The sequence below is a fragment of the Lytechinus pictus genome, chromosome 2 (assembly GCF_037042905.1).
Source record: "Lytechinus pictus isolate F3 Inbred chromosome 2, Lp3.0, whole genome shotgun sequence".
NCBI lineage: Eukaryota > Metazoa > Echinodermata > Echinoidea > Temnopleuroida > Toxopneustidae > Lytechinus > Lytechinus pictus.
Genome location: NC_087246.1, coordinates 25,054,274 through 25,082,123, shown reverse-complemented (window position 1 = coordinate 25,082,123; position 27,850 = coordinate 25,054,274). Strand labels below are relative to the sequence as shown.

The 27,850-nt window shown below is 38.3% G+C and overlaps 1 protein-coding gene across 1 annotated transcript; it reads right to left on the bottom strand.

Moving 5' to 3' along the window:
• Positions 1–609: 609 nt before the first annotated feature.
• On the bottom strand, positions 610–27,242 carry LOC129254520 (targeting protein for Xklp2 homolog). The gene is made up of 14 exons (XM_054892982.2): positions 26,998–27,242; positions 25,250–25,375; positions 23,632–24,195; positions 23,179–23,326; positions 22,420–22,695; positions 21,873–22,161; positions 21,042–21,225; positions 20,527–20,671; positions 19,633–19,867; positions 10,783–10,884; positions 6,748–6,924; positions 6,114–6,254; positions 5,452–5,566; positions 610–3,950 (listed from the first exon to the last, which is right to left on the bottom strand). Exons 1-14 carry the CDS (start codon positions 27,101–27,103, stop codon positions 3,670–3,672), a joined length of 2,889 nt encoding a protein of 962 aa, XP_054748957.2. The 5' UTR covers positions 27,104–27,242; the 3' UTR covers positions 610–3,669.
• Positions 27,243–27,850: the final 608 nt, after the last annotated feature.

The following is a 27,850-nucleotide window of genomic DNA, read 5'->3' as shown; positions in this document are numbered from 1 at the left end:
ATTTTAATTAGTGTGAAATGAGAAGGTATGATTCAAATGGATTAGGAAGTGAAATTTGCTGCGTTTTGTAGATATTTATAAAAATACAGTATGTGTTTTCCAATCGGTTGTTTGTGCATGAATTTGTAATAAAAAAACAAATTCTATGATGAAATTGGCCAACTTGTGTTACTACTAAACAGTGAGTATTGTTATGTCAAACGTTTCGATGAACCTTAATTTGGGATAATTTTTTGTTAAAAATTGATAACCCAGTAGACCATACTTCTCAGCCAAGTGGACAAAATATTTAAATGTATCTTGCCTTTTATCCCATTGACTTTGTTTTATCATGTCTGAACAAGAATATTACTCAATAAAACCCAGTACTTGTCCACCAAGTAGCAAAAACTTATGTAAAAGTACATGCATCTGCTATCAATTCCATTATTCAACAACTGTATACAATAGAGTCTGCATTAAGTTGAGCTCCCATAAGCATTATTATATACCAGAAAAAAAGAAAAAAAACAGTAAATCAAACAGAATGCTGTGGTCAGAAGAGATTCGACTTGGCAGATTCTACTGTACATTATTCCACTATCAAATTCAGACGCACATGAAATCATCTGTTTTATACATGAAAAGATCAGTTTTAATTATTTTAGTCAACTTCTTGTTCGTACACTACAGGCACTTTATGAGCCTTGTTATCATATTGTTATGTTTAATCTCACCTTTTCTCTCTCCATCATTGTAGAGTTATATTAATCAATTCATGTATTTTACCCAGTTAAAATGTTATTTAAAAATGTTCCGAAAGATTATTTTTAAAAAATTGCATAAATACATGAATATTACATGAACTTGTCAGAAGTTTTGCTATTAATGTGCAAAAAAAGCATATCATATATTTTACAATAGGTGTCTATATACGATAAGTTGACATCTTGATATGCATTCAGTTGTGACGATGTGAATTTACATGATGGAATTTTTTTATTATGTGCAGTTATCATCATTTAAAAATCTCCTTAACACAGCAAATCAATAAAGAAAACAAAATAATACAACTAACCAATCTCCACTTTCATAAACTGGGATTATGAAATGTTGCAATTATTCTGTACACAGTAATAATCTTGGTAATTGCAATCACAACCAGTTAAAAATTCAGATGAAATACTTGTTATATAAATGTTTTGTACAACGGTTTCAAAATAAATGTATTAGTACAAGCCTTTACAAAACATTTCTCTATTTCCTCATTAATATACAAAATTCCACATTTCCACACCATACCCTTTATGCATTTGTGATAAACTGTTATTTACATCAACTTGTTCTTTTTGTTTGGAAAAAAAGGCTGACTACTTCTTACTATGCAGGTAAAGGCTAGAAATAACAAACAGGGGGCAAGGGGCATATTTACAACTCACCAATTCCCTGAAAATGCATGATAAAGAGTGAAAATTGAACATGTGACAATCAAAATAACAAACTAGATTGCAAAGTTCCAATTGAATGAACCACAAGTGCAAGTGATTTAGCTCGTTTTCACAGGCACATTTCATGACATTTAAAGTACATACATCTGTGGTGGAAGAATTTGGAGTAATTAATAATAATCATATGAATATATTAATCAGGTTTAGTTTTTATTCACTGCTAATCATATGAAAATTAAAATACCTAGTCTAATATACTCTATATTCACATCCTTGCTGGTGTCAAGTTCATTCTGATTAGATTAGATACTCACCCAGTAGTTCATGAATATTCATGTGGAGTACTAAATTTAAGCACTCAGCAGAAAGGAGTAAAATGGTCAGTCAAATTTGTATCTAATATATACTCTTAATCAAAGTGATTTTCATTTCAATCATGGTCCCAATATTGGTTTACTAGTATGCTACAGGTGTTTTTATTTTTTTATTTTCATTTTTTGTTCTTTTGGTTAATGACTACCTGTAATGTACAAAGAAATGCCATGTGGGATGCAATGTAAGAATAATGTAATAAAAAATATAATCACAATAATAAATATAATTGTAATAATAATGATAATAATAACAATCATACAATAACAATAATCATACAATAAAATAAAACCAGTCACACATAGTAAATACAATTTCACTTTCTTCTGAATAAAATGTTAATAATCATACATTTTGATAAGCAACAGTATACAATAACCAAGTTAATAGACTACTTTCTTTAGAGGAATACCTTTCCAAATTGTGACAAGTGCAGATGTGCTTGACTTCTATCAATACCTTCTTCTTACTTACTCTGCACAGTTACCCTCCGATCAATAGCATGAATTGCTTTTTCTTATCAAACATGTAATACAAACATCAGTTCTTATCGGTTGGGACTGGTCTAGCTAATTCCTGATATCTGAAGACCGATTCTCAAATATGCCTTCGGGTCATTTGTGAATTTGGTATCTGTGATCATTCCAAATAAACTATATATAATTTGCAATCTATTAAAAACATTCCTCTTTATCAACCACACACTCCATTCTCTATATTTACAAATAATAGAATGTCTTGTCTTTTGGAGAAACCACACATCGTCGCCTGATTTCTTCAAAATCTTTCATCTTCAAAGTCACCAATATCACTATTTACACTTTATAAATGGTTCAAATTCACATTAGTGATACATCAGTTTATCATATGATATACTAGAGACATTTTTATTAAATTCCATAACCAATATTCTATACCTGCTGTACATTCATTTTGCAGCAGTTATTCCTCGTAAATTATGAAAATAAAACTGCTACCTTCGTTCACATTATCTAGGATGGAAAAAACAATATGCATAATATACTGAAGCTAAATGAATATCAGTCCAGAGATTCATTACTACGGTTATATCTTGTAGACGTGGGGAAAGGACACGAGACATACACACAAATTATGAAACTTATCTCAAGCCAATATAGATTGTAAAGTGGTTGAGTTACTGTTACGCACAAGTTTATACACGACTGGTGATCCTCTCTCATGCCAGCTGAAGTACCCCAAGGTTTCCCTGTTTTAATGCGAGTGGATTTCCTCTCGCCCTCATCAAATCTTTTATATAATAATTTGTTCCATCAGATGCTCGTCAACAAAGATAATTTTATTCTAAAAAGGTCAGATTTCAACTGATGGAAATTAAAATCACTGAGAATCCGATATTATGGCATCCCAAAAAGGGGTCACCTGGGTCCTGTAACACAAAGGTTACCGATTGATCGTACGCTTGATTTTCATGATTGATTGTACATTGTGGCCAATGCAATCAATCATAAAAAATGTTTTCCGATGATCAATATGCGTTGTACTACACGGCCCAGTTGCGCATACATGTATCTTATTATGAGTAGCTTGATGAAATACTGCACAACCCTTTGTTTGAAAAAATCTGATTTGTTAAAATCTAGGGTAGAGAGTCACTAATCTACTGATACCTCAGGACAGAAGTCTAGATTGTCAATAAGGCTTCTACTATATATATGGCATTGATTGGTTTCAGTCAGGTGATTTGACGTCTTAACAAATCCTCATCTTCTTTTGGAATCTATCAGAGAAGTTGGACAACATGCATTAGCAAGAGGTTTCAACTCGGTACAACATGGTATAGTCTTAATAGTCCCGCTGGTTATGGCCTTGCGGACCAAATCTTAAGAGTTTACTTCTGGAACCTATCAGAAAAGTTGGGACTGCAAGCATCGGTAAGTGGTTTCAGACTAGGCATGACATGGACCGGTTTGTAATGCTTGATAGGCTTGGCTCTATATACCAAGTCTTCTCGTCTCATTCTCTCTACCTCCTTCCTCTCCTCCTCTTCCTTGAGCTTCTCCTGCTGATAACGACTCTCTCGATCCTGGAGTTCTTTCTTCAGCTTCCACTCCTCGAATTCCTCCCGTTCCACAGCGCGTCGGTCGGTGTTCAGGTTGAAAGGGTTAATCTCTGTTACAATCAAAGATTGAGATATATGTAACGCCAAAGCAAGAAATTACCTGGCAGGATTTTGTCTTTGAATGTACCGAGTGCTGCTAAGAAGCCACAGCTCAAGCATTAGTTGCACTTTGTATCATTTGGACAAAGCGCTATATAAATCCAGCTATTATTACTACTCTCATAACTATTATTTCATAATCTCCAAATTTATTTCAAAAGACTGAAGTCAGAAAAATTTGCATAATTTGAAATTCTCTCCTGCCAAGGAAAATAGAACAAATAGCTAAAAATTACTGAATAGATGCAAACAAATATCTATCAGAATCACAGCCATATGATGCAATTCATCTTCACATCTGAAAAAGGTGGTCCAACCTTTGAGATACTTATATTATATTGGATGGCTCAGAATGGAATACAAGAAATATTCAAAGAGTTTGGGAAAATATTCCACAAATCGCAGGTGAGTGGAATATTGGCCCTAACGAGTGGAATATTTCTGGTATTTCATGAAATAACGCCATCCAATATAATTATTATCATCTATCCCACCCCCCCCCCAAAAAAAAAGAGGGAGGAATTTGATTTAACAAGTCATATCACTTATCACATTATCACTTCATAGGATCAAATTTGGTCGTTTACACGCGACTTGCATGTAGTTCATTATGACGTCATGGAACGTAGTTGTGCTCTATGCTGCGCATCGCATTGCTTCATTGTTGTACGCGTTGTATATTTCACGCATTCGCGCCCGCGCCCTAAACTCATATTCAATCGCAAATTTTGTACAGGAGCCTATGGGATATTCGTCGGATTTTGGTCCTTTTTAGGGATACGCTCTGATACTGCACGGGCAATTGATGCAGACCAAAATAAGCGTTTTTAAAGCATCGCTAGAACACTATATAGATGATAATATGATTTATCTTACTAAATATCTCAAAATGAGTAAAGGCTTACAAGGATACAATGCTATGAAAGTCAAAGATCTGCGGTAAGTGAAGATGATCATGAAGTAAACAGACATTCTATTTTGTATCACCGTCTTCTCACCAATGGCGCCATGTAACGTTCACAGGTCAATAGTTACGTGTACAGAAACCAACAATCCCTCTAATTCCAATTGTTATTTCTTTCAAATATCAATTTCTTTAACAGGCAAAAGTTTGCTTTGTAAAGAAGTGATTTATTTTACGGACAGTTTGTTGACACATTACATGCAACAGATCAGTAGAGACTCAGAAGACACTGATTTACACATTGTATAATGTGGTGCAATGGTCTGTGATGATGGGAGGTCTGCCTAGGTATGGCTACACACAGGGCTGTCACCAAGATTGTGTTTGTGGCGGTTGGGAAATTGACAGACATTTCGCCACGGGGGTTCATGGACAAAACTAATTGGTTGTATATTATTTTACAAATCATCATCTTTGTCGGTGGGGAAATTATTATCGGTCAGATGGTTTTGGGGTCAGAAACTTTGAGATACCCCTGCGTATCTTACCTATTAGAGGTTTGTTGGATTTCTGAGGTACGAAAGGTTCGTTGTAGACCACATCGGCTGGTTTAGCTTTGAATGCAGTGGCCATTCCTCTTTGTTCTTTTAGTTCCTCCTCAATCTATAGACAAGGAAAGAAAACAATATTCTTGTCAGTACTTGTTTTAAATTAATTAGTAACTAAATATCAGTCCTCACACAAAGTCTCAGGAGGGGAAGGCAGTTTATTTTCTATTTCTTTAGAACTGTTGGTAATAAGGGAATTTTGTTACAGAAAGGCAGGTGGAGTATGCAACCAGTGCAACTGCAGGTCACCTTGGGCTAACGTGAGGGCCGACTGGAGTACATGCCAACCGATACTTCTGCCATTTAGTATCAATTAATAGCGAGGGTTTTATTTAAGAATTTCCTTGATATTTATTGAATTCGTTGGCCTTTATAACAATACAATATCACCATGTTTGGTGTAGTAGGCTGTCATATTTGTTTACAACTTCGTCCTTTGTCATGTGATTTTGTTCATACAAGGTCTGAAAAGGTTTCTTATGAAGATATGAATATAAACAGTGCAAATTTATGGGATCGAATTCAGTTTAGAGTTTCTTTGGTGCACAGGTTCTGACAAAATTGAATAGTAATAAAATTGAGTGTTGTCGCTAGATACTCACCTTCTTACTCCACATCTCTGCTCTCTTAGCTCCCTGCTCTTCATTACTGAGATGAAATGGTTCAGGTTTGGTGACGGGTTTGACCTTCTTCTCAGGTACAGATACCGGTTCAAGGATCGGTTTGGCTTTGAATAGACGGGCCTGTGTCAAAGAATGAATTGGGATTGTTAGCTTTGAATAGAAGGGCCTTTCAAAGAATGAAACAGGATGGTTTAGACGTGAATAGACGGGCCTGTCAAGAGAATGAATTGGATGGGTAAACTTTGAACGAGACAGGCCTGTTGAAAAATAAATGGGATGGTTTCATAGATAAAACCCTCAATTTTTTTTCCCAATTAAGCACCACGCACAGGAAATATAATCTCCATCAAAATATCTTAATTGACAAAAACAAATTTCACTAGGCTAACTGGGGGGGGGGGGGGTATTTAGACATTGGAAAATTCATCCCCATTGCCATCAATGTAATGCAATCCCTTTTAGGTTAAAAAGATAAAAAGATGCTCTGTCTGAACTTTGCTATAAAAATGTCAATACTAGATGGTATCTCATGACTAGTCTGGTCCATGAAGGAAGACATTGACCTATCACAAGATATGGAAGACAAGAAGTATTGATCTGGTTTGATGTATACCTTCTCCTCTTCTTGGTAAATCTCTTGTATCTTAGCTTCTTTACGAGCTTGGATCTCTTTATCACGCTGTTCAAAGGAGAATGGTTGAGTGTCTGTGGTCTTATGGGAGGTCTGAGGTTTGAATGGTACTCCTACGTGATGAATCGGTCTAGCATGGATGATACGAGATTTGGACTCCTGAAAAAAAAAAAAAAAAATCAAAGAAATATTTTTCATCAAGGCCTTCACGAGTTAATATTTCATCAATAGGTGATCAATTGTGATATCAGTAACTTCTCCTACATCAGCTTTTGGACAGAATTCTATTCAAATCTGGCCATAACTGAATGCATGGATCGACATTAGCAGTGGTCCAGTGGCCTGAGGCCACCAAAAATGAGAGTCGGGCCACCAGAATTCTGAAAGAGCCCACACATAGTTTCCCGATCAGGCCACCAAAGTTTCAACAAAATTTCAATGATTGCTATTTCCTGGGGTCACCAATTTTGCTTTTTGGGCCATCAAGATTTTGAAGATGATGATTTTGGTAGACTGATCGGAACACCAAGACATTGCTGAATGTATGGAAGGTTGCCTTGTGCAAAATTAACAAAAGCTGTTTTTTTGTGACATCCCATGTGATAGGCACCTCCATGCCATGTGATTTAAATGAAATTCCATGAATTGCCTTTATTCAAAAAGTTAATCATCATCTAAAGGGCTAGTCCACCCAAATAACAAAGTTGATTTGAATAAAAAATGGAAAATCGAACAAATATAATGCTGAAAATTCCATCAAAATCGCTTTGTTTATTCTTATTGGGGTGGACTTGCCCTTTAACAGGACATTCAATGTATCATCTAATACATTATTCCATCCAACCTTCTATAAAAAAGATATACTTAGTAATCATAAACCTTTAAATTAGGCAAAGTTTGGAATTAATACAGCATGATATACAAGGAATATGTTCACACCTGTCACAAAATCAAATACCGTATTGAAAAATTATGCTACAGTACAGTATTCTGTGACGGATTTTCGTCACACCTTCATTCTTCCAATAAAATTGATTCAAATAATGTAGACTTAATAACAATAGTAATAACTTTCATCGACCCAGGGTTACCACTTAACCCTAAAAAGACTGGGGGGGGGGGGGGGCTGATTCAGCCCCCCCCTCGACATTTTTCGCGATAAATCTGTTACGCGAAAAGCTGGCGCCGCGCCGTTCCATGACTTTTTTCTTTCAAGTCTTGCGCAACTTTTGAGACCAAATTTGCGACGCTCGGGTACGTGGTTCCGAAATTACGCAACATTTTGCAGGGACTCAGTTTTATAATTGTGAGGGGAGCAATAAAAAGCTCTCCTAGAACTTTTAAGGAGAGCGGTAGAGGAGCACTGCAAAAAGCTCTTCTTCAACATACAAGGGGAGCTTTTTGTCCAATTAGAGGAAATATATGTACTAAGTTACAATCAACAACCAAAGGAAGGAAACAATCGAATATGCAATATTTATAATTGTTTTACAATGTATTGTAATTAGATTGTAAAACCTGTTTGAGTGAGGTTTTGACTTTGGCTAAAAGTTAAGTCACTGACAATTTTTTTTTTTCGGGGGCTCCATTTTTTTATTTTTTGGTCAAATTTTGGGGCTAATTTTGCATTTCGGGGGCTCTTTTTAGATGCTACTTTTTTGTATTTTCAGGAATACCTGTTCACTTATTAATGAATTATTACTTTTTGTTAAATATTGTATGATTTTTAAAGTTATTTTTTCATGCTTAGAATCTTGGATGTGGGTGTGTGTGGGTGTGTGGCACTGTGCGTGTGTGTGTGACTGTGAGTTGGACTTGGATATAAATTAATTCAATATCTAATTTCTACTCCGTCTATTCCAGTACAATACCCTGTACTCGGCCATGTACATCTAATAAAGGCCCACATACCCTAACTTTTTCTGAAGTTCTTTGAAAACGCAGATCTCCACGAAAATTGCATTTCTCTATGGGGGAGTCTAAATTCGGTGAGAATGTATTCATTAAGAACTTAAATATACATGACAATGAAGAAATCATCAAACTTTATTGGCAGTTTTGAATAATATACCTGAAATGTAAACTATGTCTGAAACAGAAAATCACCATCATTGAGGCCTTTACTGAGCGAATTGTCCCCCAGAGCTCTGGCAGAGAGACAGAGCTCCGACTGGCTACATGCGCCAATGCGTTCGTGCGTGAGCCTGCCGCCGGCCTTGTAAAATAGATGGAGCTTTGTTTGATGATTTATTTTCTGATATTTACCTCATCCCGTAGAAAAAGAAAATAAATGATTTTTTAGTTATAATTAATAAATAAGGTAACTTATTTTGGATGTTAATAGGCCGTTTTGAAAAGCAAAGCCGAATGACAACTCACCAATGCTAGGTTACTAGACTCTGAATTGTGATATCTGTAGTGTAGGGGAATTGGAAACATGTGCATTATAAATTGCACATGGTGCACGTGCGTGGTAGTCATAATGGACCCTATACATGCAACTGTTTCCCGACCGTTGTGTTGATTTTTTTTTTCCGTACCTGGTACCATGTGTATGGAAATACGTGGTACAGACAAAAAGACGCAACTTCGGAATTTGAAACTGCGCTCCTCGCTATTTTCAAGGCTTATTCATGAATTTGAGTGTGGATATTGGATGATTTTTAAATGGTAAGCGGAGCTCGAACATGGCCGTTGAGTTGTTATCACTCGGCAATGATTTTGGGTGATTTCGAGGGGGACTTTAGGCATTTCTGCGCAGCTCAGCGATCGCGAGGCGCGCTATTAATCGCGCTACCTAAAATGGATTAAGGCGCGCATGTAGCGCGCGATCGCTCTCGCGCGCCTTAAAATCGAGTCCCTGATTTTGTAAGTGCATGTCGACCCAAAATTGCTCAAAAACGTGAATTTGTGTACAAATCCAATGCAAATTGTGTTTTTAGCCAAAATTCATAAATGTATCATTATTTTCAATTTTACTAATCAAACTCAATTAATTTCATCTTGTTTATGGTCAAAATAAAGTAGCGGACGATTTCCATTGAAAAAACAATAAAATACAAAAAGTCGAAAAACAAAGAAATACATAAGAAATTTGAAAAACAATAAAATACATAAGAAAAGAATTGTGATATTGAATTTTCTTTTAAGTACATTTGATCAGAATCCTTCAAAGAGTCTGTGAATAAAAAATTAGCAGTTTAGAGGCCTTATTTAGTTAATTAGAGCAAATCTTGGATTTTACGCATAAATTAGCATAATCAATGAATTATGAGATTTTTCGGAAAAATTGATCCTACAGACTTGGAGATTATGCCATGGGTAATGCTCGTGCCAATTTTCGTCGCGATCGCGCAGTCGACGGCTGAGATCATAGGGGGGGCTGAATCAGCCCCCCCCAGTCTTCTTAGGCATCGAAATAGCCCAGTCTATTTAGGGTTAAAGATAAATTCCAGTTTTGGGGACGATCTCAAAATGACGTTTTACAGAATTTAATATAATGAGCACCAAAGTGTCTCGTTTGTATGAATAAAAAATATGTGCCAAAGGATTCTGGAAGAAATTGTGTAATTGCTGAGAAATAAGCAAAATAAGCGCGGATTCTGTCACTTCCGTCGGGTATTTATTTCAACAATAATAATACACTGTCCCGCGTGTGCCTATCTGTGTTGGCGATCTTCAGTGTGATCGTTTTTTAGCTTAGATATTATGATTTCACAAAGTTCATTTTATGTAACTGTACCAGATCTAGATCCACGATGATATAGTAATACTTAACCTTGGTTTTACAGACTTTCTCTCGAAATCAGTATTTTACTGCAACTACTGTCATTTAGCTTTAAGATATCTCTAGCAGGCCCTGCTTAAAATTTCATCATTATCCTTTTTTCATTCCTTCATACCAAGCATGTCTAGAAGGCAGAGGGTCCCATTTTTAAAAGTCTTTGGGATGACTCAACTGGGAATTAAAACCGAACCTCCCGTTGTTCAATCCCCTTTTATTCTGGATTGACATACCTCAGGTTCAACAATGTCCTCCTTGATTCTAACCCTGTTCTTCAGTGCAAAGGCAGGAGACTTGGGGCAAGTCAGTGTGCGTGGTTTGGCTGGACCGATTCCCTGAAATATCAAACATTACAAGAATATCTAATAAGCAATAGGAAACAAATAACTTGATCTGTCATATACCAGTGGTAGAATATATGAAGCAATTCCCTAAACAAGGCATACAGGTAATTGGCAAGGAGACATTTTAAAATCTTTTCTGTTGCATGCGTCTGTAATACAACCTAGCAGTATACTTTTTATATGACAGACTTCATCAAACACTTTCCGACCATGCAAAGTCATTTTTTTAAATGATAATTCTGTTCACTTGTGATAGTCACTCAAGGAATGCAGTTGAGATATCTGAAGGTATAACTTAATGTTGTAACCCGCACCCGTTGCGGTACGGGTTAACCTGCCGGTATGCCCCCGATCGCGGGTTGCGGGCCGGGCCGAGTTCATTCTCAAACCCGCAGACCGTCATGCGAAAAAAAAGGGAGAAGTAACGACACATAATAAAAACATTAACAATGAAAATTGAGTTAGGATCATGTGCTTCTTACGTGGCGGATTCTTTTAGAGACGTAGATATTTCCTTTTAAAAAAATGCTGGCGTATTTTTGTCTTGTGAACAGTGAACAGGACTGAGACAGTTCGACATAAATACATCAGTTGCTCTTTCGAAGAAGGAGCGCGCGCCAGTGCAGCGCAGCACAGTAGTCGATCTAGTTGAAAAAGCAATCGCATAGGCCAATGAAACTCGATGTCGAGTTTCCCGTCCCATTTTTTCCAGCTCATAATGAGGATTTCATTATTCATTATTTTCCAGAAGATGAAAGTTTGACCTTTTGTAACCTTTGAACGCACGTTTATTCTGTGGAACTGTCTTGAAGCCAGGGAGCAAATCAATCATTTTTTTTCGGGGGTTCAATTTTCATTTTTTATAATATTTCAGGGTCTCCATTTCTACCGTTTTGGAGGCTACTTTTTTCATTTCGGGGGCTCTTTTCAAATGCTACGTTTTTGTATTTTGAGGAATCCCTGTTCACTTATTAAATTAATTATTACTTATTGTTTAATATTGCATGATTTTAAAGTTATTTTTTTCATGCTTAGAATCTTGGATGTGGGTGTGTTTGTGTGGGTGTGACTATGAGTTGAACTTGGATATAAATGAATTCAATATCTAATTTCTACTCCATCTAATTCCAGTACTTGGCCATGTAATAAAGGCCCACATACCCTAACTTTTCCTGATGTTCTTTGAAAACGCAGATCTCCACGAAAATTGCATTTCTCTATGGGGGAGTCTAAATTTGGTGAGAATGAACTCATTAATAACTTAAATATACATGACAATGAAGAAATCATCTAACTTTTGTTGTGATTTGTATTCCCATACAAATAAGGACTCGAAGGCAATTTGTTAAGGTTCCATAATACAAGTTGACTAATCCTTTATTTATTACTTCGGACAGTGCCGCGCCTTACCCCGCATGCAAAGGGGTGTACATACGCGCAGTACAAATAGATACAACTCATCTCATTACATCTCCCTTCTTTTAACAACATCGTGTTTATCCTTAAAAACAATTTGAACAGGTTCCATAACATTTTGGAATGATTTCTTTTGGTTACTTAATTTCTTCTCACTTGCAAAAGCTTTTAGGCATGCACATTTCCTATTCATTTGCAATATCATATGTCATACATTTTCACAAAACTTATCCCTCCCAAAAAAAAACTGTACATATGCTCAATCCTTCAACTATTGAAAATCTCTCTTTTCATCAATGTTAACCAAAAAAAATTCCAGACAATGCCAATGATTTCGGCAATTATTTTTCACTATAAAAATGAACAGTTAAAAGTTTGAACTCTTTAAAACACACTTGTTTTGCTTTGTAGTGCATCAATCCACATATAAATTTTAACGTAAATTGTTTGCAAAAAAATTTCCAGTTCTTAGTTATCTGAATCATCGTACATATTAATAATATTTAACAAGCTTTTAGCACTTTTAACTTTGCGTGCCTAAACATATTTACATATAATACACTTAAGGGTCAAAACGTTCAGGTCTGTGCACATGACGACCTGATCTAGTGATATATGTGTTCTGGGATTGTCTGCCATTTTTTCTGACATGTGTGTCTTGAGTTTGTTTGTCACTGAACTTTTGTGAATTGAGTGTATCACTACTTGCATCAGTACTGTCATGATCAGGCTGTGGAATGACCTGTTCTGTTTCATGTTGCGTTTCATGTTTTTCTCCGGTTTCCCGGATATGCCTACGGGTGCGGCGTAGAGTTTGACCACTAGGTGTTCGTACTTCATAAGATTTAGGTTCAGGTCTCTTGTTAAGGATTGTTCCTTTTTCCCATTTTCCGCTCTCCTGATTCTGCACTCGAACCTGTTGTCCCTGATGTAGTGGTGGAAGGGAACGTGTGTTCCTGTCATAGTAGGTCTTCTGCTGATCTTGTCTTGCTTGGAGGCGTTCTTTGATAGCGTCTCTGTTAGGATCGTGGTTTCTGATCCTAGTTGGAAGATCTGATTGTATCTTCCTGCCTAACAGTATTTCTGCTGGTGATGGTAGGTGATGGTCAATGGGAGTGGCTCGCAAGTATTGCAAGGCTTTGTTGATGTCCTGCTTGGCTTGCTTTGCTTTCATCATTGTTGTCTTGATGGTCTTGACCTGTCGTTCAATGTAACCGTTGGACTGGGGGTATCTTGGACTTGAGGTTATGTGAGTGAACCTCCATTCTTCAGCGAAGGTCTTGAACTGTGCGCTACTGTATTGTGGGCCATTGTCACTCAATAACTTTTCAGGTGTGCCTTGTTCTGAAAATATTTCTTTGATCAAACTGATGATATTGGCACTTGTTGTATGCTGGAGTTTCTTCACGATCGGAAACTTGGAGTAGACGTCCGCAACCAACAGATACTCCTTCCCATCCAGGTGAAATAGATCGGTTGCGATGACTTGCCAAGGTCTTGTCGGGATGTCATGAGGATGCAGTGGTTCTGGTGTTTGTGACTTTCCATATTCCTGGCATATTGGACATGACTTCACTCTTTCTTCAATGTGTGAATTTATGCCATGCCAGTAGATGGAATTTTTGGCTAGTAGCTGGCTTTTTATCACTCCTTGATGTGCATCGTGTAGTTTGTCTAGAAACTCTTGTGTTATGGCTTTTGGAATGAACACTCTTGACCCCTTGAGCAACACACCATCTTCAATGGACAATTCATCTCGGTATGCCCAGTACTTTCTCAGTGGTTGTGCTACATCACGTCGATCTCCAGGCCAACCTTGAAGGATGACATCTCTCAATGCGCATAACTCATCATCTTGGGCAGTTGCATTTCGAACTTGCTGAATTTTCTCTTCAGAAAACATGACATGATTGATGCGCACTGGTGTTTCTATAGTCGGACCTGGTAGGGGATTGAGTCTGGACATTGCGTCAGATAACAACATCTCACGTCCAGGCTTGTATTTGATGACTACATCGTAACCTTGAAGGCGTAGAAGCATCCTCTGTAACCTTGGGGGAGCTGCTCCGAGGTTCTTTAGATGAATCATCTCAAGTGGCTTGTGGTCAGAAAGAATCTTGAATGGCTTGCCATACACGAATGTATGGAATTTCTCGCAAGCGAATATCACAGCGAGCATTTCCCTCTCGATGTTGGCGTACCTTCTCTCTGTGTCAGTCAGTGACTTTGATGCAAAGGCTATAGGTCTGCCTTTCTGTGTCAAGGCAGCCCCGAGTCCTCTAGATGAAGCGTCAACCTCGATCACCACATCTTCCTCAGGATTGAAATACGCTAGGGTGACTTCATCACTGATCAGCTTCTTGATGGACTCGAATGCCTGTTGATGCGATGCTGTCCATGCAAAGATTGCATCCTTCTTCATCAACTCTCTAAGTGGGGCTGTTTGTGTTGCAAGGTTGGGGATAAATGGAGACATGTAGGTCACTATTCCGAGGAACTCTTGTAACTGCTTCGTACTTGCTGGTGCCTTGATGGCATCAATGGCTGCAGTCTTCCGAGGGTCTGGGTGAACACCATCCTTGTCAAAAATCAATCCAAAGAATCGGATCTGGTCCTTCTTGATTCTACACTTCTCTATGTTGAATACTAGACCATGTTCCCTTGCTACTTGCATGAGATGGTGTAGATTCTGGTCGTGCTCTTCTGAGTTTGCTCCAATGACGGCGACGTCATCAGCTAGGCCTATTACCCCCGGACATTTCTCTAGTATCTGGTCCATCTTCTGCTGGAATATATCCTGGGATACAGACAATCCAAACGGAAGTCTTTTGAATTTGTACCTGCCGAATGGACTGTTAAAGGTAGTAAGGGTACTTGATTCATCATCCAGCTTTATTGACCAGTATCCGTGCTTGGCATCGAGCGTTGAAAATACCTGAGCTCCTGCAAACTTGTGTTTTATCTCCTCTAGGTTAGGAATTGTGGTATGCGCTCGCTTGATTGCCTTGTTGAGGTCTTTGGGATCCAGACATACACGCCAACGTCCATTTGGTTTCTGGGCATAAACCAAACTAGATACCCAATCTGTTGGATCGAAAACAGGCTCTATCACATCTAGTTTTTCCATCTCGTCCAATTCTTGTTTTATCTCATCTTTGATATGTATTGGACATCTCCTTGCAGGGTGTATGACAGGCTGTACATCTTTATCAATGACTATGTGATATTCTCCACTGAACTGTCCTATGCCTTCAAATCGATCAGGGTAGAGTTTTCTCAACTGCTCCTTGTCTGTGATAGTGCAGTCTGAGGACTCCTTCACCTCACAGTTCATTTTCACAAGACCCAACTTCAGCGATAATGGCAATCCTCCTAGGGCTGGTCCATCAGCATTCACCACATAGAATCTCGCATCAATCTTCTTGTTGCCTCGCATGCATGTGATTGTGTGGATTCCGAGCAATGGTATAACCTTCTGGCCATATCCTGTAACAATTGTCCTTGACTTCTTGAGCATCCCAGGTAGTGGTCGGCCATCTTTGCCCACTCGGTCTGTGTACATTAGCTTATACAGACGTAAAGGTAGGAGGTTTCCTTGGGCTCCTGTATCCACTTTAACCTTTAGGACTGCTGGTTTCTTTGGCTTAAGCATGATATCGATGTCTGCAAAAGCTTCATCCTTCTCAATGTAATCGATAGTAATTGTCTCAAATCTGCATACTTCAATCTCGTCCTCTGGATAATCATCCTCTTGCATTTCATGTACTTGCTTTGATGAATGGCGACCTTGGTATTTCTTTGGTCCCATCTCATACTTCTCACCCTGTTGCTTCTTCTGATATGATTTTCCCGAGGTGGTTTTCTTTCCATGGGAAGATTTCCTGCAACACTTCTGCCAGTGGTTCTGTCCTCCACATCCGCGACATTGGGTACCATATGCTGGGCACTGCTTACTCGGATGAGATCTACCACAGTTTTGGCATTTCTTCTGCCACTTACTTTCGGTGTGTGTTTTCTTTCGAACTGCGTCCATGTTCATCTTGGGGTTCCCAACAGCCTTCATCATGCTCATGTGGCTTTCTGTTGCTTCATGTGTCCTGGCCGTGTCAAGTGCTGCATCCATCTTGAGTGTTTCGTCTTTTCCCAAGAGTCTCTCTTGAACCTTGACATGCTTGGTACCAATGATGAGTTGTTCGATGAGACGTTCTTCCATTTCAGCATCTGTAAACTTGCACTTCCTTGCTTGAAGTTTACACCTGGCCACAAAATCATCAACTGTCTCATGTTGATCTTGTCTGAACTTCTGGAGGTTGAATCTACTCACACGGAAGTTTGATTTAGGCTCAAAATGCTTGGAGAAAGCTTCAAAAATCTCATCAGGCGTTTTGAATTCCTTAGCCCAGGACTTATATACTTGTATCCCTTCTTGTCCTAGCCACAGGAGAGTATAATTGCATTTCTCTTCATCTGATTTCTTTGACAATGGACCTTTGAAAATTACTTCACAATATTGTCTAAAATTCTGAAAAGATGACGGAGGATCTTGGGACTTCCAGTCCATACAAGGTGGTATAATACCGGTCATTTCCCCCATTTTGAAATTATTAACTCGTCACTATTTGTGTGTGATAAATTTGCTTAATTTTCTCTTTTGTGCAGATGAAGATTTGTGTACAGATCTGTTTGGTAAAACCTTGTGTTACACCTTAGATCTAAATCTAGAATCCATACATCAAATATAGTCTACATACAAAATAGAGAAACATGTAATAATTCATCATTCATACATAAATAATTTCAGGGAATTGCCTTAAGTCTAACACATCAAGGAATATCAATTTCAATAGAAAGAGTAAGAACATCAAATTCAATAGAAAGTGTCCTCAATGCTCAATATACATTCATAGTCTCAGTTCCTCATTTGAAATAGATAGGCTCTGATTTTGACATGTCCTTTCACATACTCACTGACGCGGTCACTTAGTCTTAGTTTGTCATCTGTGAAATTTATCTTCTGGCAGATCCAGTCTAAGTCAACCACCCAATTTGTCTCTCATTGTCTCAACTGGAATCTAAGATTCATAATCATTGAACATTCTGAATCTGATACTCAGTTAGGCAGCCCGTGGAAACTTATGGAAAGTCTCTCTTATGATGGAACTGCAGGCCCTCTGTTACATCTCAATTTCACCGGGATCCAGTTCAGCAAGTCTTGGTCTACTTGTCGTTCCCAATAAAGAGCTAGATGTAGACGTTATCACAAAAGGGTCCCGTCCGGTCGTATTGTGACGTCGACGATCCTCATCAACATAATTTATGTCGCGATGCTTGACCAATCAATATCAGTCCGCGTCGATGTCATGGCAACCTGCGCTTGAAAAGTTCATGGGTGTGTGTACCATAACGTATCACCCCAAGCGCCGTAGTGGATTCCTTCGGCACACAACGGGAAGACTTCGGCACGGTGTCTCACTGGGCTTTCGCTCAAACAACCAGGCCGGTTCAGTCAATTCCGTCAATCACACGGCACAATATAAAACGTTTCTCATCTGATCTTTAGGGTAGATATATCGAATCAAATCGATCCAGTCATTTCTATGATAAAAGTTCTGCACCGCTGCCACCATGTTGTGATTTGTATTCCCATACAAATAAGGACTCGAAGGCAATTTGTTAAGGTTCCATAATACAAGTTGACTAATCCTTTATTTATTACTTCGGACAGTGCCGCGCCTTACCCCGCATGCAAAGGGGTGTACATACGCGCAGTACAAATAGATACAACTCATCTCATTACAACTTTATTGGCAGTTTTGAATAATATTCCCGAAATATAAACTCTGTCTGAAACATAAAATCACCATCATTGAGGCCTTTACAGAGCGAATTGTCCCCCAGAGCTCTGGCAGAGAGACAGAGCTCAGACTGGCTAGCTAGTACAAGCGCCAATGCGTACGTGCGTGAGCCTCCCGTCGGCCTTGTAAAACAGATTGAGTTTTGTTTGATGATTTTTTTTGTCTGATATGCCGTATGACAACTCACCAATGCGGGGTTACTAGACTATGGGATTTATTGAGGTAGCTCGACCAAACCTCGAGCGATGTTCGTGCAGGCTCCACTCCACTTCACTACCGCTACATCGGGTAGGTAGAGCGTAGTGTAGCAGAAGTGAAGTTGAGTGGAGCCTGCACGAACATCGCTCGAGGTGTGGTTGAGCATGCAGTGTCATTCCATTCACAAGAAAAGAATTACAGGTATTTACATGATATACAAGTAATTGTGACTGAAAAGCTTATATTAATGTTTTATATCAGTTCTGAATCTAGATCTATGTCAAAATAGTAAAATAATGAATTATTTTCAGAATTTGATTTTTAAACGCGGTCCAAATTTCATAACGCGGGCGGGCGACGGGAAACTGAACATCGAATTTGCTGGGCAGCCTGGGCTACATGTAGCTAGCGCGCGCTGAGCTGCGGCTCCGATCCGAGGAGTTAATTGCGCAATGCTTTCGATTACGAGATCAGAGCCGACCCATTTCGGGTACAAAGTAACCAAAAAAACATTTTCTCTCCGGAATAAAAGGCGAATTTGCAAATTGTAAGTAAATTCACTCTAGGCTAGGTTAGTAGTTGGCATATATTTTCGTGATTTGAGCCTGTATAGTGTGGGGATTGCAGAAATAATTTTCATTTTTCAAAGATAAATTTACTTAGGTCCTACGGGTTAAAACCCGACGGGTCAGCGGGTCCCGCTTGCAAATTATTGGATTATACGGGACGGTACGGTTCGGGTTTTCACTTGCGGGTTACAACATTAGTATAACTGTAATTTATCACTATTATTCCCCATTTCATTTCATTTAGAATCAAAAGAAAGCAATTTGAACAAATAAAAACAACATGCTCTTGCGATGGTTGCTGCTCAAGTAGGAATCTTAGATTACCATGTAACAAAACAAGACAGGTATCATTTTTAGGTCAGCTTATCACGTGATCATATCCACACTGCATAGTGCTCAAGGAAGTAATGTTCATTGTTACTCTGGCTTTAGCTGTCTACATTCCAGGTGCACAAGCATTTCAAGAAAAGAATATGCCAGGTACCCATTAATCTGTGTAGTGTAGAACAATGTGGATAAATTCTTGCCGGAAAAAAATGCAATGACCAGGTTTGAACCCAAGACCCTTCTGATTATACGGCGTGAGTGAGGAACCACTTGACCAAGATACTTCCACTCATCGCTGCGGTTAGTCATTATATAAATCAATCATACATTTGAACAACTGAAAATCATTCAGGCACTGAGAAAGAACCACTTACCACTGGTCCTTCTAGCATCTTAGTAGACACTGGTCTGGCATGGAATTCATAATGTTGTTCTTCTTCTTTCTCCTCTTCTTCCTGCATCTTCTTTGTCTCACGTTCCTTCATCCGTCTTTCACTCTCTAGGTTGAATCCTACGGCTTTTGTAGGCTCCTTGTGGGTAGGCATCTTGAGTCCGATATTGCGATTGTTCATCAATTTGGGGTTCACAGGCTTGGCTTTGAATTTATAACTGCACAGAAAAAAAAGTGTGATAAGTTATCCACATTGCCTTCAGATACTACTACATGTATTAGGCCCACATTCTGTGATTATTTACTATAAGGATACAAGTTAAAGGTGAAGTTCACCGTGATAAGTTGGTTTTCATCTTTTGATAAAAGCAGAACAACAAGAGAAAGCATATTGGTCAAGTTTTGATGAAAAATTTATCAAAGAATAAAACAGATGTGAATTTTTTTACAGTACTTCATCAAACCTTTACCAATATGACTAAGTTATTGTCAGGGTGAACTTCCCCTTTGCTTTGCCTAAAAAGCGATATCCATGTTATCATAACACCAAGGCCAAATAATTTCTGGTTTCTGACCCCTAATGCATCATTTCAAACATGCAGTCATGTAAAGTAATAAAATGATAAAGAATTTTCAGCTATTACATGTATTTACAATATTCATACAATATTTCAACAAAAAACACAAGATTATTAAAGTATGGATTCAAGCATTCCTGTTTTTCAACTTCAATAAACTGTACAACCATAATTTTCTTCTTATAAACTGACACATTTTTAAAGACAATTCTGAAGCTGGCAGGAGGTTCAATGTGTGATTAAGGACAGCTCCTCATAGAAATAAATCCTTTCAAACTACAGAAGTATACTATAATTACCTTTGCATTTCTTGGAGTTCTTGCTCTTCTTTTTCAGCCGCACTCTGTACAGTGATGGCACGCTTACGATTCCTGCTTTCAAGGTTAGGGGTCTTGGGACAAGTCAATCTGGGCTTCTGAACTTCTTCTCTATGCATGGAATTATCTGAAATGAATACATCAAGTTTCAAATTCAGGCTCACAAGATTTGAAGGAATCAAGCATCAATTAGGTTTATAAAGATGTATTTAAAAATATTTAATATTGGACATGAATCATACTTCTCAAACATGTGGTCATTGTTGGATCATTCAGTCCCAAGTGAAGAGTTTGTCTCATATTTTTTTAAATATCGGATAATTCAACACATTTAAAACAGATGAATGCAAGCACATATTTCACCATTCATATAGCTTATAATCTAGAGACTTCCAAGATGTACATGTAGTTTGTGATCATTCAAAAAACATAATGACATAGTTTACACCTCTTTAGTCTGTGGTAATTTTGAATTCGATGAGTGTGTACTAGCCCACCTTTATGATCCCCGCTCCGTCTGGTATGAAAGCGTTGCGGTGTCTTGTTATGGAATCGTTGGATCCGTGTAGCCATGGAGCAGTAGGGTGAATCCTTGCTACCTTCTCCCTCGGTAAGCTTTCGTTTCCTGTTCTCCGTCAACTTAAATGGTTTAGGTACAGTCGGACCATGGTGGACCTTACCCTGAAATTGAGTTGAGGGAAAGGATATGGAAGAGTCATGCAGATAGCTAGCTTGGGTTGCCCCCCCCCCCAATTTTTCTTAATTTTAAGAAAATAGCCCACCTGGGCCCTGTTTCATATAGACTTGTTATAATAACAAATAAACAATTTTCATATAAAGTTTATTATCAGCCAATCAGATTGATAAATTTCAGTTATTTTTGTTATTGCAAATTTGCTATTATAATAAGTTTTATGAAACGGGCCATAGTTCTTGATCCTAAAACCAATATCAGAGGTGACAAAATGATTATTTCCTGGACTATAAGGAGGCCCAATTCAATGTACATATTCTACTCCATAGATTAGCTAAGATGTGTCTTATTGACTTAATGCCAGATGACAAGGTGAATGCCAAAAGCAAGCGCACAAGCAACAGACAGCAGTTCATGTCCACAAACCAGTTGATAGATATTCTTTATGCCTGATGTGTAATCTGGGTCCGCTGATTATATGTGTATTAGAGAGAGCCTCGAGTTTTCATGGTTTGCCACGGGACTATGTTAATATATGAACCACTACTAAGTGTGAGGAGCAATCACGTACGGACTAAAAAATTAATCAAAAAAGGAAACAGTCAAATAATAATGCGAGTTAATGATAACCTACCGGTGATGTCTTTCCCCTGCGTAGGTCACTCTCAAAGCTCTTAGTGTCTTGTCTTGTAGCCATAGGATGCTCTTTGATCCTCTGATCCGTCTCAAACGTGAATCCAACGGGTTTGGTGGGTGGAACAACGGCCTTGACTGCATGGTACCCACTAGACTCCTGTACCCTCTTATAAGAAGCCTGGGACTGTTTCTTACGAGCTGCTAGCTGCTGACGGAACCCTGCAATTCTCTCCATCTCCATCTGTTCTGTGCTCTTGAATTGGGCACCGGGTTTAGCGGTATTACGCCTGAAACAGCAAGGTTTGGATTTGATGATTTACTTACGACTTTACGAGGCCTTGCATGTAATAGTACAAATATATTAAGATCTCCTAACCGCTCTACATCGTGCTCAAGAGTTGAGTCAAGATGACATTTTGTCATTATCACCCTGGCTTCAGCCTGGCAGCTATCCAATGCACAAGTACTTAAAAGGAATATATGTATACATTTAACTATAAAAATATATAATCTTATTTCTTAATCAAATTTATTTATCTACTTACTTCATGAAAGTAGGAGTAGTAGGTAATGTCAGTCTAGAAATGAAAGGTTTGGAGACAGGCTTAGCTGCAGCAGGTTTAGCGGCCACCGGTGTGCTCTTCCTACTTCTACTCTGAGATCTGTCAGAAACGCGTCTCTTCTTCAGAGCTGGTGATTGGCTAGATTTGGTGTGGATGCGTAGGGATCTCCTCTGCATGTTGTTGCCAGCAGAGGCTCTCTTTAATCCACTCACATCACTGTTGAGAGAACGAGTCGATCTCCTTACGGAGCGTCTCAATCTGGGAATAAATCAAACGGTGTTTGGCAGTTAGTATTTACTCACTGAAAAATGAATACCAATAAACAACTGGAAGCAAGAAATACCATCAAAATTACATGTACATAAAACTGACTAAATATTTCTTTTGCTTGAATATAAACTATAATCTCAGACCACATATGAACCAATAAAATGGGAAGTTCATGCAATCAAATAGAATTGTGGGAAGGAAGAAAGAAAACACTGTAAATTGAGATGCTGAAAAGTTGGATTGAGACTTACAATGAGCTTTATGCTGGTACAATATTTACCCCTATAGAAAAGAAAGTTTTAACTTGCTTGGCCTCCGACACAATTTTGTTGATTCTTGTTTCCTTGGAACTTGAAGTCATCAATACAATTACATAGATGTCATATTCCGCCTTAATGAATAAGAAAAATGATCAAATGAAGTCAGGCAAATAAAGTTTTGAATGATTTGCAGCTGCTCTGATATACTTACTTCGCATCCTTGTTAGCATTTGTAGATTTGTCTGCGTTACTGTTTCCCCATGATGTTACTAGGTTCTTAGGTGCAGTCTTTACTGCTGGGGCAGAATGGTCAAAACCTGTCACTATATTGCTTGGAACAACAACTTCAGCAGGCATTTCTGTTGAAAATGAAAGAAGCAAATGTGAAGAGAGAAGACCTTTCTGTTAACAAAGGAAACATTGCTTTCTTTGACAATTCACAAGAAAGGGTACAATTAGTGATTCCTACAAATTATTTATTGATATGATATTAACTTCTGTCATGATATGGTACATTGAGATTATACGTGTGGTTAAATCAAAGACATATCAGCTACTTGAGAGATCAATGGATGTGTAGCCAAGAGAACTCCAAAGACTTAACAATGATCTTGAACATATCTAACCGATTGAAAGAGGCATTTGTCTTCTAGTTTTATTTTACCTGCATCTCGCATTTCCATCTGTGGGCTCTCTGGGCTATCCCTCGTAACCAATGTCTTCTCGATGACCTCCACCTCTTTCTCTTCCAACTGCTTTTCTTCTTCCACAGAATCCTTCTCTTGAGTGAACATCATTTCGCCCTCCTCCTCATTAAAAGTCGGCACAGTCTTCTGCTCCACAACAGGCATCTCCCTGTCTTTGCTCTCCTCCTCTTGCACCATCAAGTTTTCAACATTGGTTGTCATGGGCACATCCTGATAGACAGGTTCTTGCACATGCTCCAACTCCTTGTCCTCTTTGGTTTCCTCCTTGGCCGGTTGGTCTATCCTCTCATCCTCTTCTCTCACTGTGGCTACTTCCATTTCTTCCTTCTCATTGTCTGTTATGTGCTCTGTATTATGATCCATATGACCAGTCTCATTGTCTTTTGTGTGATATTCATTTTCACCTGCTGTATCTTGTATTGAGTTTGTTCTTGTTTCCTGCGGATGCTGTTCAATCTGCGGATGATGCTCAACTGATTCTGTCTCTTCCTGCCTGGGAGGTGGAACATCAGAGATCCTCTCTGTACAAATAGATTTATCCAGATAAACAACATGTAAATTACGTGGGTAAGACATATAGAGTATGAGGATACATAAAAAGAAGGTGACAGTGTTGTAACAAATATCTTTTAAGATAAACACCACAAATGAGATATCAGATGGAAAGTGCGAGTGACACAGAACTCAATACGAGGAAAGACCAATTTCTTACTTTTTTACATTGTATTATTACTATGAATGAGTGATCCTGTGATAAAAATACATCAGTATTATAAGAGAATGATACAAGTATCCTAGTCAATGTGCTACAATTTTAAACCATCAATACAATAATTTAGTGTTACATTACACACAATGACAGTTAAAGGGGAATCCAGTCTTGGCCATAAAATGTTGTGTTGGAAAGGAGAAAAATAAATTAAACAGAATGGTGAAAGTTTGACAGAAATAAGACAAGCAATATATAGCTGCATTAAAATTGAGATCACCAATACTAGGTAGATTTCAAATTGGCAACTGGGTAAGTAAATTATGACAAGGGGCAAGGACAACTTTCCAATAGGCCATGTACTTAATAATCAGGGATTTGTGGTTTTCTCCTAAGTACCCATTCCCCTGGGGCAGGAATCTAAATAAAATCCAGGTACTCAGGTAGTATATTTTTTACGCCCTCATGAAAAGAAAAATATAATTTGAAATAAAACTTTTGGGAAAAATGACAATTTATGTATGGATGAGTAGTCCTTGCCTTACATCACTATGACATCACATATGGGGCCAATTTGAAGTCTCCATAGGTATAGTGATTACCAATATTTACAACTTTTAAAACTTCACAACTTTTATATTGTTTGTCCTATATTGTTCAAACTTTCACCTATCAACTTGTCTGATACTTCTTTTTCCTATATTAAACAAGTTTTTATTTGGGTTGGATTCCCCTTTAAGACTGCATTTCTTGAGAGTGAACTTTAATCATGTAGTAAATCTTGCACTAATGACAAATTCATCATGTCAGACTCTGAATGAAGATTCTAAATTTCAAATTTTGATAAATAAATTGCAGTTGTTTACCTTCTACTCTTGCTGTGGAGCTTTTACATTCTGATGATGGTTCAGGCTCATCGTACTCTTCTGGAATCTGCCCATCTGGTTCAACCATGAAATCATACTGGCCATTGTTCCCCTCGTGTTCAAGGTCTGTTTAGTGGGATGAGAAGGAGACAGGATAAATTCATTCCAATAGACCCAATGGAAACACATTATATTGAGACTACATGTAGATGAGAGAAGGGGGGGGGGGATCCCAGCTTTTTTTCATGGATATTCATTATCAAAGAAAAGCATTGTATCTTGCGCATGCATGCCCTTTCGATAACATACACTACTGTATCTCGTCATTTTCACTTGACTTTTTGTGTTGAACAGACACAGACTAGAATTAGGAAGTTTATAGAAACTACAGATGTGTGTACCCATATTTTTTTTTGGGGGGAAAAGATCTTAAAATTAAAGATTAGTGGGTGAGACTTAAGGGCCCGAATTAACAAAGGTGGTTTTTTAAACCATTGCTTGAACCCATTGTTTGTACAGATGTCCTGTACAAATTACGCTTATTTACCACGTATATTAAAAAAGGTCCAATGGTGATATGCACTTTTGACGCCTGTTGCCGTGGTTATCCATGCTATTTTATTCATGAGTCCACTGTTTTGAATAAATAATGAGTCCACTCTTCAAAGTTCAAACAGTGGACTCATGAATAAAATAGCATACTGCATCAATTTGGTGCACTGTGACAAAAGCGCGCATCAGCATTGGACCTTTTTAAATATACGCGGTAAATAAGCGTAATTTATACAGGAAATCTGCATAAACTAGTATGAGTTCAACCGATGGTTTTAAAAACCACTTTTGTGAATTCAGACCGATCGCATGCGATGTTTTGAAATCGGCCGTGAATAATATGTGTGAGGAAAAAGATACTGGCCCAAAATCACCAATTTTGAGGATAACCGGAGGATGGACACGGAGTGAAATACGGGTGTAGTCACTGTAGAGTAAGATATTAAGTCATTCATATCCCTCGTTATATTTTTTTTCTTTAATTTTTACGATAACCATGATTGCCATCCCACCTTTGTGACTCGGAATATCCGATCGAGTTCACTGTCCCGATGTTCGGGTAGGTGGAGCGTAGTGTAGCGGTAGTGAAGTGGAGTGGAGCCTGCACGAACATCGCCTGAGGTACCCCAACTGCCCAAGTCTGCGCAGTCCCCCTTTTTTGTCTGTGCACATGCGTATCTGCGCGATTCTAATCATGCTAATTTCTAGTAAAAGAAGATACGCAACGAACATGACGAACACAGAGTCAGTCTTTACACATGTATGCAATAGATAGACAGATATTCATTAAAAAATCTGACTCAAAATGGTGGAAAAATAATGAATTTTGGGCATTTCATGTGACGGCCTCAAAATCCAGCCTTTCTCATCAAAATCCCCGAATCGTGTGCAAAGTGAATGGGTGCGCACACTAATTGGGCTACCATTTTTTTTTCAATCTGAAAATGACAGCCCGAGGTTTTTTCCAAGAAAATCCTATATTTCTTTCAAATTTTTATGAAATATTTGGTACACTTACTCATAATAATATAAGGAACATTATTAACTGAAAGATTTTGTGAAAGAAAAAGTAATTCATGTTAAATCTTAACTCAAATTGTTAGGTGCGCAGACTTGGGGACCACCATCGCGTCGATAGTTCATACTTGTAGACAGTAGAGTCTATTTGTGTGTGACTGAATCAGTGAAATACTTACCAAAAAATTCGTCTGCCTTGTCGTCGATTGTGTGAGGAACAGAGAAATCTACGAATCTTGGGGCGTTATATTCATAGGTCTCATCAAATACTGATGCCGGCTCCATTGTTGAATATAAAAATATATTTTTTAAACAGTCTGGAATACGATTTTCAACTCCAAAACAGAGAAGGATCACGGACGTAACAGCATTGTTTCATTTCCTAGTTTTTGATTTCGCCGCTGCGAGTCAGCCAATCAGAAGCGAGAATTAGAACACCGCAACTGATTTTTTTCTGGAAAATATGTAGCGCCAGCAGCGACGAGTGAGAGCTGCAGCAGCAATCTTCAAATTCAAAAGAAATGGGGTGCAAGGGGGGGGGGGGGTATAACGTCTTGGGGGAGCAGTTTTTACTTCTCTCTCCCTTTTCCTTCCTCTGTTTTTTTTTATGGGGGATGGCAAGAATATAGTAAGTTGACACCACTTTTTACATAATTTAATAATATGGTATGATAGAGTTAGGCGACCCAGACTTATCTTTTGAGTCTTTTTGAAAGTCTTTCCTCTTCCTCTATAGCTAGCAGGGCCCTGGGAAGGATTTTTTTTTACTGGGGTGCTGAAGTAAATTTGACAAGCAAAAAAAAAAGGGTTTACTCCAAAATGAAAGTCATTTGTATTTATTTATGTATTTATTATTATTATTACTTTATTTTACCCAGGGTATAGCCACGTCAGCTGCACCGGGGGGGGGGGGGGGGACCTGATTTTGGCGCCCCTGTGTACTTTTCGAAAAATAGCGCCCCCCCCCTGCCAGCCAGGCAAGGGATAGGTGCCTATAAATGCAGCGTGTTGAATTATCTTATTTCATAATCA